General features: G+C 31.3%; 1 protein-coding gene across 2 annotated transcripts in view; it reads right to left on the reverse strand.

The window, feature by feature from the left end:
- Positions 1-2,610: 2,610 nt before the first annotated feature.
- Positions 2,611-14,426, reverse strand: part of LOC129234501 (putative sodium-coupled neutral amino acid transporter 10) — a 38,495-nt gene continuing 26,679 nt past the window's right edge. For both annotated transcript variants that reach the window (XM_054868501.1, XM_054868502.1), the window contains 5 exons: positions 13,222-13,452; positions 10,944-11,112; positions 9,741-9,815; positions 6,980-7,026; positions 2,611-3,957 (listed from right to left, as the gene is read on the reverse strand). In XM_054868501.1, coding sequence (XP_054724476.1) covers positions 3,115-3,957; positions 6,980-7,026; positions 9,741-9,815; positions 10,944-11,112; positions 13,222-13,452 — 1,365 coding nt within the window. In that variant the 3' untranslated portion in view covers positions 2,611-3,114. The remainder of the gene's footprint in view (positions 3,958-6,979; positions 7,027-9,740; positions 9,816-10,943; positions 11,113-13,221; positions 13,453-14,426) is intronic.

The following is a 14,426-nucleotide window of genomic DNA, read 5'->3' on the forward strand; positions in this document are numbered from 1 at the left end:
AGGAGAGGTTCTGTTGCTTTCCTTGGTAACTTTTCGAAACTGGAGACTGGAGCCTCAAAAATACGATTGTAAACCGACTTTAGAAAAGTTAGTGGAAGATGGAAGGGATGAATCTCCCCTGGTGAAGCTCCAAAAATGCAAAATTTTACACTACCTTCGATGATATTGGGGAGAAGGAGATTCGGAGAATTTCCTTTTGAAATATTTTGGTTCTAAAAGCGCAATTGAAGACGATTTGTTTTACAACGAAGTGAAGCAAAACTCGAATACTTGGTTAAAAACAATTTTTCTATTGAACAATTATACGTTTAGAGGGTACAAGTTCTTTAGCACAGTGCAAGCTAAATAACGCATGTAAACTAAATGTAATTGTCATTTATGATGCAGGTGACTTTATATATCCAGTAAAAAAAGGTCGATGCCACAAAATGTAGAGCTGATGGTAATAGGTGTATTTTTAAAAAACAATACATCAAACCTTCCCAAGAACATTACAATGTTTGAAATATATTACTGGATTAGGGTTTTAAGAACATACATGGCGAATATGTTATAAATCTTACAACCATCTGCAATAAATCATTTTAGAAATATGTTTCACATAAAAAAAAAATATGTTGCATTAAATTAATTACCATTTCAGTTTTTTGATATTTAATTTTACTTTTAACTAACATTGGTATAAAAATAATAACAGGAATATATATACATATATATATATATATATATATATATATTTAAGGCATTTTAGAACTGCTACAGTAGAATCTCGTTAGTTTAAGCTCTAAAGATCTATTTTTAGGCTTTTTTGTAGACACTAATGTCATGGTTTTTGTGAACAAATTAAAAAGTCTTTTACAGGCTTTCTATGCAAAAGTTCTTTGAAATTAAGATCTTTCAAGGCAAATCCACTTTTTAGTTCTGGACTCAGTTGTAATTTAAATTATCCTGTTGGAATTAATTTTAGGTTTTTTTGAACTGTTCAAAAAAAAAAAAAAAAAGCTTTGAAAAATTAAATCTTTTTTTTTTTTTGCATTCTATGCCAAAAGTTCCCTTAGTGTTTGTTTAAAGCATATCTACTTTTCAGTTCAGGATTTATGAACTTATGAACTTTAAATTCCCCCCCCCCATAGGTATTTATGTTTAGTTAAGGTAATCTGTTTAAAATTGAACAAAAAAAAAAAAAAAAAAAAAAATCATAAGGCCAAATATGGGAATTATGAGGTGTCCTGGCTGAGATCTCAAGCAGCAAAAAGTAGTTTGTTTTGAATCAGGATCTCAAAAGTGATGTTTGTTTGTTGGAATTAATTGACATTTTCAAAACCCTACTTTTCTAAAATATTAATTATTTTAATATTTATTTAATTACAGTAGAACCTCATGATTCTTTACTAATAGGGAATCCAAGTTGTCCGAATAAATGAAAGGATGGATTAAACAAAATAACCTATAAATTGAGTCAAGGTACATAAACAAAAACCACTGTACACAGTGAAAATTGCATTTTGAATGCAATTTCCTATTTGATTTTTTAAAATTTGAACTACAAAACTGCCTAAGAGAAATTGACAAAAACAAAAAATATGGCGTACAAATTACATTACTGCACAAAATTGCTTCTTATTTATACAGTACATATATATATATATATATATATATATATATATATATATATATATATATATATATATATATATATATATATATATATATATATATATATATATATATACTTAAATTGCTGTCCAGATCAAGCAAAGTCCAGTTTAATAGGGCCTGGATTAATAAGGGTTTACTGAATTCAATTTATTTTAGACTTGTTTTTGTAATTTTTTACTATGCATCAAGCTTCATTGTAACCTTTTCTTTTTTACTTTTGTGAGAAAGTTGGGCAAAAGCTAAGTGATGATCACATAATTGCTGTTTTTAGCTAGACTACAGGCAGCAATGAATTAAAAAATAAAAAAAAAAGATGACAAAGACAAAAATGCAATGACCTATCCCAAGTGTTTCATACAGATGCTGTGCAGGCATTTCACACAGCTTTTTGATACACAGAACAAAATTTCTTTTCCATGCCAGTGGATGTTTTGCTGGTACAAAGTGGAAGAAACAGAACAGTAAAATTAAGATTGTCATTGATTAAACAAATTAACATTACAGATTTTTTAACATCCAACTGAAGTTCTCATGTACTTACTTAAACGTAATCCCCAAGACAACATTTTAAATTTAAACTTAAAATTCTTGTTTCGGGTATTTATGTAAATAAAATTGTTGGGCAATACCATAATAACTAACGTATTAACTACTGTAAGCATCCTACAAAAACTGTAAATGCATTAGATTTTTGTTTGATTGTATGAATTTTATGAAGAACATGGATTCAACTTCTATTTGATGCAATTAAGTTTTAAAGATTTCCATTAAAATTATTTAAATACTTATTTTTAATCAGTAGCAGACGTACATTCTAACCATGAAAGACACGGAATATGGCAAGTGGCCAAGTTAAGACGATTCCATCTGAATGAATCTAGCAAGGGAGAAGAGAAAAAAAAAGCAAAATGGTTTGCTGAAAATTATGTTGTAAAATAATAAATCAATTAATTTTTGTAGTGAGAATACATATGGAATATATTTCAGATTAAAAAAATTATTGCTGTGAAATAGTTGTCATTTTTACAAAATTGCGTCCAAATAAATAAGAGACAAAAGCACACATCCGTAACTAACAAAGTACCAGCCCCCAAAACTAATAGATGCATTACTTTTTGCATTTAAACCGGATGCTTGTGTTTCCATATCACTGGTGGTCAGACTATTTGTCAGAGGATATGTCCATTACCAAACCAAAAATATTGTTTAAAAAATATTTCTGAAAGCCTTTAAAACTTCATTGCATCTTATAGAAGTGAAGTCGGTTCCTCACAAAGTTCATGGAATAAAAGAACACTTTTCAACTGTTTTAAGCAACAAATGATAAATCTATTAAAATGGAAATGCCCTGTTGTTTTGATAATGTAACCTTTTATGCATTTTTTTGACCATGCTCTTGATCTCACTGAAAACAACTTTCTAACGAGGTTCCACTGTGTCTACATTTGGAATGTGCTAAGATATTGCATTTCCATCACTGATTAATACTTCTTGAACTTTTATATCTGTTTTTGGTAATACCACAGTTTCTTTAATCTCAGCTTTCTCTCCTAAAGTCTCCCTTTGCTTTAAATGTGCATCTTGATTTACAAAATTATCAGCTATAACTTTTTCAGACTTGTGCTTTTCTACTTTCTTTGCAATAGAAAGTTTATGGTTGTCTTTTACATCTTCTTTCAAGTCTACACTCGTGTTTACCAGAATGTCTCGAGTTTTTCCAGTTTCAGTTTTATTAACCCTATGCTCTTTTAATACAACATCATCTTTAGGTAGTTTACCTTCCTCATTATTTGCTTCAATTTTCTTATTAACATAGTTTGTATTCACTTTTTGCTCATCGACTTCAGCATGGAACTCCGCCGTAGTTTTATTGTTAATTAAATGCTTTGTATGTTGCTTCTGATGACTAGATATTTGCACTGGAACAATATTTTCCTTTTGAACTGTATCTGGCTCTTGCAAAATTTTATCTTTTGTTTGAGTTTTTCGTGGTAAATTTTCAGTTTCAACAATAGGAATTGCGTTCCTCTCTGCAACAGCTTCAATTTTCCTCAATTCTTCCTCGTGGCTTTCCTTATGTCTTTTCAGCTCCTCTAAAACATCTTTTTGCTGCTTCAATATTAGTTTCTGTTCTTCTTGCTGCTCCTCAAGCTTCTGAAGAATCTGTTCTTGCTTATCAAGCTCCTTATTGGATTTCGTGGCTGTATTTGCAGAGATACCATCCATATCCTTCTGAATCTCTTTGTCTTCTTTTTGAAGGGCTTGTGGATCTAGATCCCCGTTTTGCACACTTTCAGGCTAAAAAAAAATAATAAAAATATATTACAGCACTCAATATATATAACACTTTATTTTCACATTAAAAAAGTTATTTTTATTCCAACCACAAAAGACTAGTTTTGAAGTAAGGAATGCTAAAACATTATGCTTAGAGAAATTGTCATGTTAGAAACTTGATTGGGGGAGGAGGGGGGGGGAGGAGGGCAAAACATGTGAAAAAACAAGTAGTTTTTATCAAAATATGAAATAATAAATTTAAAGTTTTTCATGAAAAATTCCATTATTTTTTTATAGTTAGGTTTGCAGTTAAAACTTGCAATTAGGTTTCTAATGTGCAGGATTTTAAATTAATGAATGAAATTAATGAATGAACAGGGGCCACCATGGGGGAAGATAAAAATTAAGAATGAATTTTTTGAGGAATAGCTTTTTTTTTTTTTTTTTTGGAGACTGAAACAAATAGCTAAAAGTCATTTTTTTAAAAATATAAATCATATGAGTACTCGAAGTTAAAATAGTGAGCATATTTAAGAATAGGGCACTCTCTGGCTCCATAGCTGAAAGTGTTCTTCAATTTCTGCTAGGAAAAACGTAATCACTCTAAGCGACTATTTTGCACTTGTAGATTCTCAAGAATTATAAAGCTTTGGTAGGACCAACCGTTATTTTCAGTTTCTTTCCGTGTCGCAAGGGCTGCCATCTGGTGAAGCGTTAACAAGTTCAATTATAGAAATATATCATGAAAATAGAAACAATTACCTTTTAGATTGTTTGTAAGCTAAAGTTAAAACAATGACACTGCGATGGAAAATATCAAACGTTGTAAAAGGATTAACAAAAATCCATAACAAAACAAGAATTTAATAAGTTTTACTGATAAGCATAGTTTTTAGAAATGTAAATATCATCACACTAATAATATAAAACTGTAGAGTTTGTTAGTTTAAACGTGCTAATCTCATTAACTACTGGTTGGAATTGAAAAATTCTTTTTGTGTTAAAGGCTAATTTATTGAGGAAGGCTATAGGTTATATAACATCACGCTATGACTAATAGGAGTGCAGCAGCAATAAATTGAAATTAAATTGAATAGAATCCATAATCGAATAGAGCCCATTGAATCCAAAGAGGGGAAAAATGGCTCTACTAGTTTACAGTGATATGGTTACAGTTAAAATAGTTGGTGCCCTTTTTTATGTAAATCGATTGCAACTAAGGTATTAGTATATGTATAAATGGTTACATTTCAAAATAATGTAGGGGGCGCTAGTGGGCGAAAACCATGGTTTTAGTGAAATTTTGCTAAATTTGGGACATTTTGGCAAAATTCAACGCTCTTGGAGGACCTCTGAATATTTTCGTAGGGTTATAAAATTTTACCAATGGTTTCATGTCCAACATAGGAAACTTTTTAGAGGGTGAGACTTTCAACTTTTGAAAGTTGGTTTTTTTTGGGACACCCTAATATATATATACAGGGTGTTCCGTTTTAACCTGCAAGACCTTTATTTTCGCAACCATTAGTCCTAGGTGTAAACTTCCAATTGGAAAAATGTTCAGAATCAGATGCAGAGTTAATCAGTTGAAAGTTTGAAGCAAAAATAAAAATGAGTCAAAATACAAAATTTAACTTTTTATATGGGCCCCAGGTCCCCTTATTTAATAATCTCCATTGAAAGATATTACTAACACAAAAAACTTGACATTTGTGCGACCAAAACTCAGGGAGATATTCCAGTTTAAAGGTTTAAGGACCATATATAAGATGAGACTGGAACTTACTGTCCTTTCAGAAGAATGAAACGTCATCAAAGTAATAAAAACAACGTATTTATATTTTTCATTGCTATTCAAAAATAAATGCAAATGTTATGCTGTGATACCCAGAAACACACGACAAAACCTCGAATAATATGAAAAACCACTTTATGTACATGTATAATTTTAAACACATGTTAACTGCTATATTTTCCCCCAAAAGGCGAGTGAAAAGTGGTTTAAGTCAAGAACAGTTATAATTCATGCTCTAATTACCTTGGAACATTGGAACAAATTTTATCTGATGCAGAAAATTAGGAGTTTCTATAGATATTTTATTTTAGTTTTTGCGAGCATTTTTTCTCCCTCATATAAAAGAAAAACCCCCTTTTCCGATCCTAAAATTAAAATTTGATCAGTTCGATACGTTTCCTTTCTGGTGTTTGTAACCCTCTCTCCCCCTATGTTCCTTTTCGGGCCATTAGGGGTCCCTACAGAAGGCCATGGTCTATTCAGAAATAATCAGGCCCTGTGTATACGAAACATACACACATACATTTATATTTTTTGTTTTATAAATATCCTTATGTCACAATTGAACATTAATTTTGTAATGATTTATAAAAATCTCGAACGAACTTAAACAGCTAGCAAATTTTTATTTTTTATTTTAACAGAAATCCTCCTTTTTTTGCTGTAAAAAAAATTTAAAAGCTTTCTTTCCTAATTGCTCACTTTTGTATTCGAAAAATAATTATAACAAAACATTTCAGTTAATATTTTTCCCGTCAATTTTGCAATCAACTAGAATAAAATAGAAGTTAACTTTTTATTCTATCACCAGATAACAGCACGAGTTTTTGACGTGGAATCGACCTGAAATAAACGTAATGTCTCCTCTTTTCGCTGAGAAAAAAGATAAAAAGCTTTTTTCCTTAATTGACTGCTTCTGTACTCGAAAAATAGTTTCAGCAAAATTCCAGTCAATATTTTTTTCGCTAATTTTGTAATCAACTATAATAAATTAGAAGTTAACATCTTGTTCTCTCATCAGATGGCAGAACAAGTTTTCGACGTGGAAACGGACTGAAATTATTGCTTCGTTTGGTAGTGGAATGTGGGGCAAAGTAAAACAACGGGGCAAAGTGAAATGGTGAAATATTTACTTCGCTTTTAGCAGAACCTATCCGGTAATAATTTAACTATGTAGTAACATATGTAGTCTATTCCAGCCTGGAAAAAAAATACCGCCGAATATTAAAGCATATAATACAGGCATACCTTGATTTCAGGTTCTTGAGGTATTGGAGGTTCTTGGCGTTTTTGATCTGTAAAATAAACACAATGTAATATATTTTAACACTTCTTACTAGACAGAGTAGTCTGAAAGTGGATGTACCCCTTTTTATATTTTCAACATTATGTCGGTTACGGTTGAATATTTTTTATCATAGTTATTTTGAGGTCTTAAAAGTCATACTACCATGGGCATATAAATGGTAGTATCTGCAGAAAGACGAGTTTTTGAGATATTTGAAGAAACGCATTTTGGAAGATACAATCAATAGGGGAATGTTAGAATTAGACATTCTTTCTGTATGTTTTTTTCAGCGGAAACCAAATAAGCGAGCTTGTGCAATAAAGTTAACGTGCAATTAAATGATGAAAATACAAAAAAAAAAAACGAAAATGAAAAATTTGTAGTGTTTGCCCTTTATTTGCCCATGCTAGCTTAAACATCGGTAAAAACCCATCCGACGAAACACAGGTGAATTCTGCGCTTCGTCTCCCAGATGTTTCAGGGAGTTTTGGGGATTTTTTTTCGCGAAACATTTGTGAAAATATGGCACAGAATTCACCTGTGTTACAACATAGATAGAGTTCTACCAATGTTTATGACTCTTAAGACCTCAAAATAACCGTATAACAAACATTCACCCATGACTGATATTATCTTGATAAGAAAACGGGGGGGGGGGAGGTATGCCCACTTTCAGACCATTCTGTACATATAAAATCAATTCAGCTGAACCTTCATTCATTTCTTAGAGATCCAGTTTCACGAAAACATCGATAACACTGTAGAACCTTGATTGACCAAAGTGATCATGACCGGACCCACTTCAATAAATTGAAAATCTCAGATAAAAGAGGGAACTTAAAAATGGCTGCCAAGACACTGCAGAGACTATTAACTCTGGACTCATGAGCAAATTTAAAAAACTACAAAATGAGAATTTTTTATTTATGCTACTAGCGCAGTAGAACCTCGGTAACTCGACACTCCAAGGGAACATGAAAGCATGTCAACTTACTGAGATTCCATAATTTAAATTCCTAAAGAGTTTCTGTTTCACTTACTTATGCTCAACAATTACATAATGAAAATTAATACCAATAAATGAATTTCTTTTGCTTTTTTTTTTTTGAAAAAAACACAATAAAGTCCCTAATATTATTTGAATACCTCGTAAGGAATCTATCCATAATTTTTGAAAAGAGATAAAAGCTTCCTGTCAGTCACGTCTGTTAAAGATAAAAAATTCTGCTCACACATATTCGAAAAACATGTCATGCTGCCTTCTTTCTCAAGAGGACTCCCCTGCATTTATCCTACCCTTTCCTAGACTTTTAAAACTGCACTAACAGCACTGAGTGTGGTGGCTGGCTCTCCTGGATAGAAAAGGATTGACTGACCAAGAAATCGCAGTGTAAAATTGTGAGAACAGTTCAACATGAAAGAATGTTGGTAGCAAAAATTGGACTAGAATAACAATTGTATGTCGACTTATAGGTGCGTCTAGTTTTGTGTGTTTTGGTCCATTGACATTAATTTTGGGCTGACCAGAAGAAAAATAAAAGTTGAGTTACCGGAGTAGTTAAGTTTTCTGCATGTCGAGTTACTGAAGTTTTGCTGTACATAAATTAAAAAAAAGTTTAAGTCAGCAGATGCAATAAAAGTACACACTGAACTTTTTTTTTTTTTAAATTTCATGATGCAGTTAACTTTATGTTTTGCACTTAATTTTAAACATAAATGCTTAGTAAAAAATGATCACTTAATAAAGAAGTAGTTTATTTTCAGATTCGATTCTTTTCAAATTTGATAGCATTTAAGAAATTTGATTCAATTTCATCCAGTAAAAATAATGAACTCGTTTGAATCAAGAAATCAAATATAGATTTTTAAATACACATTAGTTCACTGTAAAGAGATACATTCTAATTAAAAATAGCATTACTACAGCATATATTGGGCCATTCCACCACCATGTGCCAGAATAATAGTTGCTTAAAACTCATTAACATTTTGTCATATCTCTAAATATTTTAATGAAACTGAGGTAAGCAAATTTTTTAATCTTTACATTTGATACAAAAAGATTCCTGACAAAGTTAAATTTTTTTGAACAATTTTGTTATTTAAAATTTAATTTATTTGCATGCGTCACATGCAAGACATTCAAAGTCAACTTGTAACTTTCTTATGAACTAGTGAATATTTTTGCTCCATAAATGTTGAAACTAAATGTAGATTTTGAGAGCAAAGGTTCCAATGTAAAGGAAACATATCTTATTTGTTGAGAAACAAAAGTTCAAACCATCGGGAAAAAAATATGTATTGGCCATTCCACGAAAAAGTAGTCACTTGATCCCTCCAGTAAAAAGTAATTATTTAAAAAAAAAATGATGAAAGTTTTTGCTTAAGGAATCACATTTGCTTCTAATTTGTTAAGCAATGAACTTTTATCATCATCTTATCATCAATAAGCAACTTTTATCATCGAGGCGTCACAGGCGGGACAAAATTATCATTTTCTATGTAATGGCCCTATTTCACTTATTTATAAGCTCAAAATAGTTTTCACAATGCAAAATTTTGATACTTTAAAACTTAATTTTGACCTGAATGATTGTTGAACCATTAATTTCAATCAATAATTGTCCACATAAGGCACTGAGAGAAGAGTGAAATTTGTATAATAAATAAATAAATCTAATAAATAAACTAAATTATTAAACAACACTAAAATTTACAAACCATTGGGGATTCCAGATTTGAGTTGATCTTTCTTCTCTTTGTTAAGAGAATCCAACCCAGTCTTTGAAATGATGACTAAAACAAACAATATAAAGCATAAGGAAAATGTGTAGCATAATAATTTTAACACAGTAAATCAATAATGACAATTCAGCAGTAAGTTACCCTCCTGAAGCCAGGGCTAAGACAGAACTACATGCAATATACCAACAGCAGAAACTGCAGTCTCTGGAAGGAATAACCAGCTGTCGGTATATTGTATGTAATGACATTAACTCTTTTACTGTAACTAATCTACATGAAAGGAAAAAAAAAATATTTGGTTATCATTAATAACCATTGTTCTCAACATACAACCGCTGTGGAGAAATAAAATGGTTAAAATAGTGTAAAAACTAAGAAATTTGCTTTTTTTCTTTGGATACATATGTGAAAAACTATGAATATATTATTTTCTGAAAAATGTCTGGAGTATTAGGTGCTGTTGGTAGCAGATAATGTTCTTAATGATCAGCTATATCTATCTCTGTACAATACAGTACAAAAAACAATTTCGCCACACAAAATTTTAAGTGCATTATTTTATTATTATTTTAATTTAAGACTAGTTTATAGAGCTCTTCTCAGATTATAAGGTATCTAAAATTAGTTGAAAAATACTTTTTTATTGCTAAAGAAGTTGAAATAATACATTTATTTCTCTTAACCCGGGAGAACTCCCGGTACTTTTCGTCACACGAAAGCTCGCAGGGTTATTCCAGTAAATTGAGTTTGAAAAATAGAAAAAAAGATTCCGGTTCGGGCTGCCGAGGTCCGGACCGGAATTTTCTGAGGAAAAGGGGGAATGTACATTCCTGAAAAGCATGTGGTCAGTATGTAGGTCTCCTTGAACACAGCTACTGTGGACCTCATTCATTTCCGTTGAAGGGGTGATTTTTGGCAGCATAGTTTTGTAATGACAGGGCTTGAGAGACCCAATGCGAGTTCTCCCGGATTAAATAAATTCAAAACATGTAAAGGCATGTATTAATTTCTTGTTTAATGATTTTTGACTTGGTGAAAATGTAATTTTTAAAATTTATTCTGCTAAATTGGACAGCGAGGATCAAACAAGGATCAAGATTTTTCTACTTAAATTTAAAATCAAGAATCGAAGATGATTTATTGGTTGGGAAATAGAAGGGAAGCTTCTAGGGATCTTACCTTCTGATGGCTTGATCTCTGGTAAAGCAGAAGTTTTCAGAACAAAAACTTCAGGAGTGACTTTAAGGAATGGTGGCATATGTGTAACAGGTTCAGGAGGAGAGCTGGGTTCATTCAGAGTAGAATAAGTGCAAGCAATCAGAATGAATGTGCCAATGCTCATCAGGAGCTAGAAAGAAAGTAGTAGATACATAATTTATGTGAAAGATGAATGTAGTGATTTACAAACCAAGATTCAGGCTTCAGTATTTCTAGTATTTCAGAGATTTAAGCTGCCATTGGCAAGTAAAGAGTAACTACAAATTTCTCCTTTTTTTTTGCATTTTGGTAATTTATTATACCTCAGCTTTATTTATTGTACAAGCTTGCTTGTTTGGTTTTCACTGAAAAAAAAAAAAAAAAAAAAAAAAAAACTCTGATTCCTACTTCAGCTGTTGTTGGTTATTGAATCCAAAATACGTTTCTTTAAATATCTTGAAAACTTATTTCTGCAGTTACTGCCATTTACCTGCTGGCAGTAAGTATCTATAGTTTCTCACATTGTCTGTAGTTTTTGTTCAACCAATTTTAACTACGTAACTTATTAGATTGCGGATACAGGCCTAATTGAAAATTATAAGAGCTTCCATTACTAATCTTCCTTGCACTATAAAAATCAAATAAAGTTTAAAGTTATATTTGTAAATTGCACAGTAGAGTGCTGTGAGAATGGTTCAAAACTTATTTTTATTTTTACTTTATAAATTTCAAAAGCTTATGAGATAATTTAAAATTCAAAAAATACTTTCATGACTTTTACAAATCTGAGGCTCACTAGAGTCAAAGGCAAGGTGCAGATTTCTAACATGCTAGAGTGTAAACCAGGCTCTGAAAATTATAAACATTCTATCTGGAAAATTTACCAAAAAAAAAAAAAAAAAATTATAAAGCTTTTCATTTTATGCATCACACTGAGCTAATAAGAATACAATTATAGTTAGTTAATTTTGCTTCTTTGCACTTATTAACAACCAAATCATGAAAGTATATTTCTTCTTGAATGCTGAATTATTTGGTTAAATATATGACCTTAAATTGAATAAATCTTTTGCGGGGGAACAAAAAAAGAAACAATTGACAAAACAAGGCTCCAAGTTATTAACAGAGCAATAATTTCCTTATGGAATTATTAATCATTTATGGCTTTATCTTTCAGTTCTTAAAATTATTCCCATTGTCATTAAATAATTAAATATTCACACACGCAGCTGAGAAAATTTCAAAAATGTTCACATTCTACAAATTTAAATTAGTTTTGCGCTTAAGTCATTGTTACATACAAATACAAACGTAATGACAAGCGAAAAGCTTTATGTCCAGCTAGCTGGCTGTAATTTATGGGGGTATAAATTGCAAAACCCCCGGATTTGAAAATTAGTGCTTTACATATAAGTGAGCAAGGTTTCTGTTGTTTTCCGATAAAATATGCATTAAGAGTACATTCTTTGCGCCCCCCCCCCCTAACTTTCGGAAAATTTCGAAATTCGGGCTTGCCAGACCTCAGTCAATTTATCAACTTATAATGAAGATCAAGATCCTTCTTAAAAATTTTCACCCTATTTTATTGCAAGTACAGCCGCTTTCTTAAACAGTCCTAAAAGCCTACAGCTTTGTTGAAGCAGTAATTTTTCCTGATTTCAAGATTAGTTTCCTTGGGATTTGAAAATACCTAATGACCACTGCTATTTTAATTTTTATACAGTATAACTTCGACTTATATCCGATTTAAAGAATTCCTCAATTTAATAATACATTTCACTGGTTTGGATTTAACAGCATTGAATATCTATGCTCTTCGATTTAACGATATTCTTTATTTAACAATAATTTTTTCCAGTCCTTTGACAATAGTTAAATCAGGGTTATACAATAGTTACAAAATAACAATAATAATTTAAAAATCAAAAACCGCAATTCATAAGCATACAGTATTCAATGAAATGTAAACTAATGATGGAAAAAAAAAAATAGATGAAAATTTAATTTAGTTTTATCTCTCTCAAAATAATTCTATTATAACCAAGTACAAAAGGAGATTTTTGATACAAAAAGTAAATTTTTATATGGGAGTTTTTTTCCATTAAAATTCGCAACTTGAACATGCGGAACTCAGCTTTCTTTTTTTGGGATTAAACGGAATTCCAGTCTATTTACTTATGGATATAAGCTCTGAAGAATACAGAGATCCTGTAATTTGAATGTATTTTTCTTTGGTGATCGACAGACATTTAAAACGCACCTGAGACAGCCTCTTTTCAGCAGTGTTCTTGCTTGTGTCATGGATGAACATTGCTGCAGGAAAGATCAAGCAGATTAGGGTTCCAATAGTTGAACCAATGATCCCAAGCACAAATTCAATGTTGGGCAACATGATTGCCACTCCAATCGTGATGATCACCAAGCTGACAGTCAAGATTCGAAAGCGGTGATCTGGAATAATATTCACAGTAATTTCATGATGACCAAACCCCTGTAAGAATTTAGAGGACATTTTTTTTTTTAAATATAAAATTCAATTAAAGAAATAATTGTATGTACATATTATTAACCTGCATCATAAAAAAGTGAATGAAATTATTTGCAGTAATAAATGAACACATCAACATTATCAAACTCAAACAAACTGCAAATAAATGTGTAAAGAATAAGTAATGATTTTAATGATACAAATGAATTTGAATAATATTTGTAATGTTTTTTCAAATATTTTTTCTAAAATATAACCTTATTAAAACAAATACTGGAAGAAAAAATTTAAAAATAGGAAAAAACTAGAGTTAAAAATTTGGTCTAAACCAGTATTTGGCACCTTTCAGACCCTGGTTCAGATATCAGGGGTGGCTCGTCACTAGGGGCCGGGTGGGCCAGGCTCACCCAGAAAAATTGTATACACAATTAAATAGATGAAACGTATTTTTAATCTTTAGCACTTTGCATATTGCTTCAAAAATATGAGAAGTTTTCCATCTATTGGCGTTTGCGCTTGCAAACTCTGAGAGTAGTTCTTTGGGCATTTTTGGTTGTGCCCCTGCCACACCTCTATTCTACCAATCGTGACCATTCAACTAAACTAACCAAAACGGCAAGTTGCGTCACCTCAATCCTTTTTTCATGGGCTCCAACTCCCTAGCTCTCGCAAAAATAGCTTTACCCAATATCAGTAGAAGGGCAATAGCAGGTGGGAAGGATTTGGCACACATCACTTTTACGAAACATCAACTCGGCAAAGGGCAAAAAACGGCTGGTCCATTGAATGAACAAAAATTATCTTATCGTTTTCCTCCGTCCTCCTTTTGTCTTTAATCTTAAACGGCTGTTAATATCTGGAACTGGCATTTACCATTTTATGGGTTCCCCCCGATCGTATAGCATGCATATTTTTATTTATTTATTTATTTTTCTGTTTGGAACTAATATGAGCGGAATTATTGAAATTTCTGAATG

Source organism: Uloborus diversus, chromosome 1 (genome assembly GCF_026930045.1).
Source record: "Uloborus diversus isolate 005 chromosome 1, Udiv.v.3.1, whole genome shotgun sequence".
NCBI lineage: Eukaryota > Metazoa > Arthropoda > Arachnida > Araneae > Uloboridae > Uloborus > Uloborus diversus.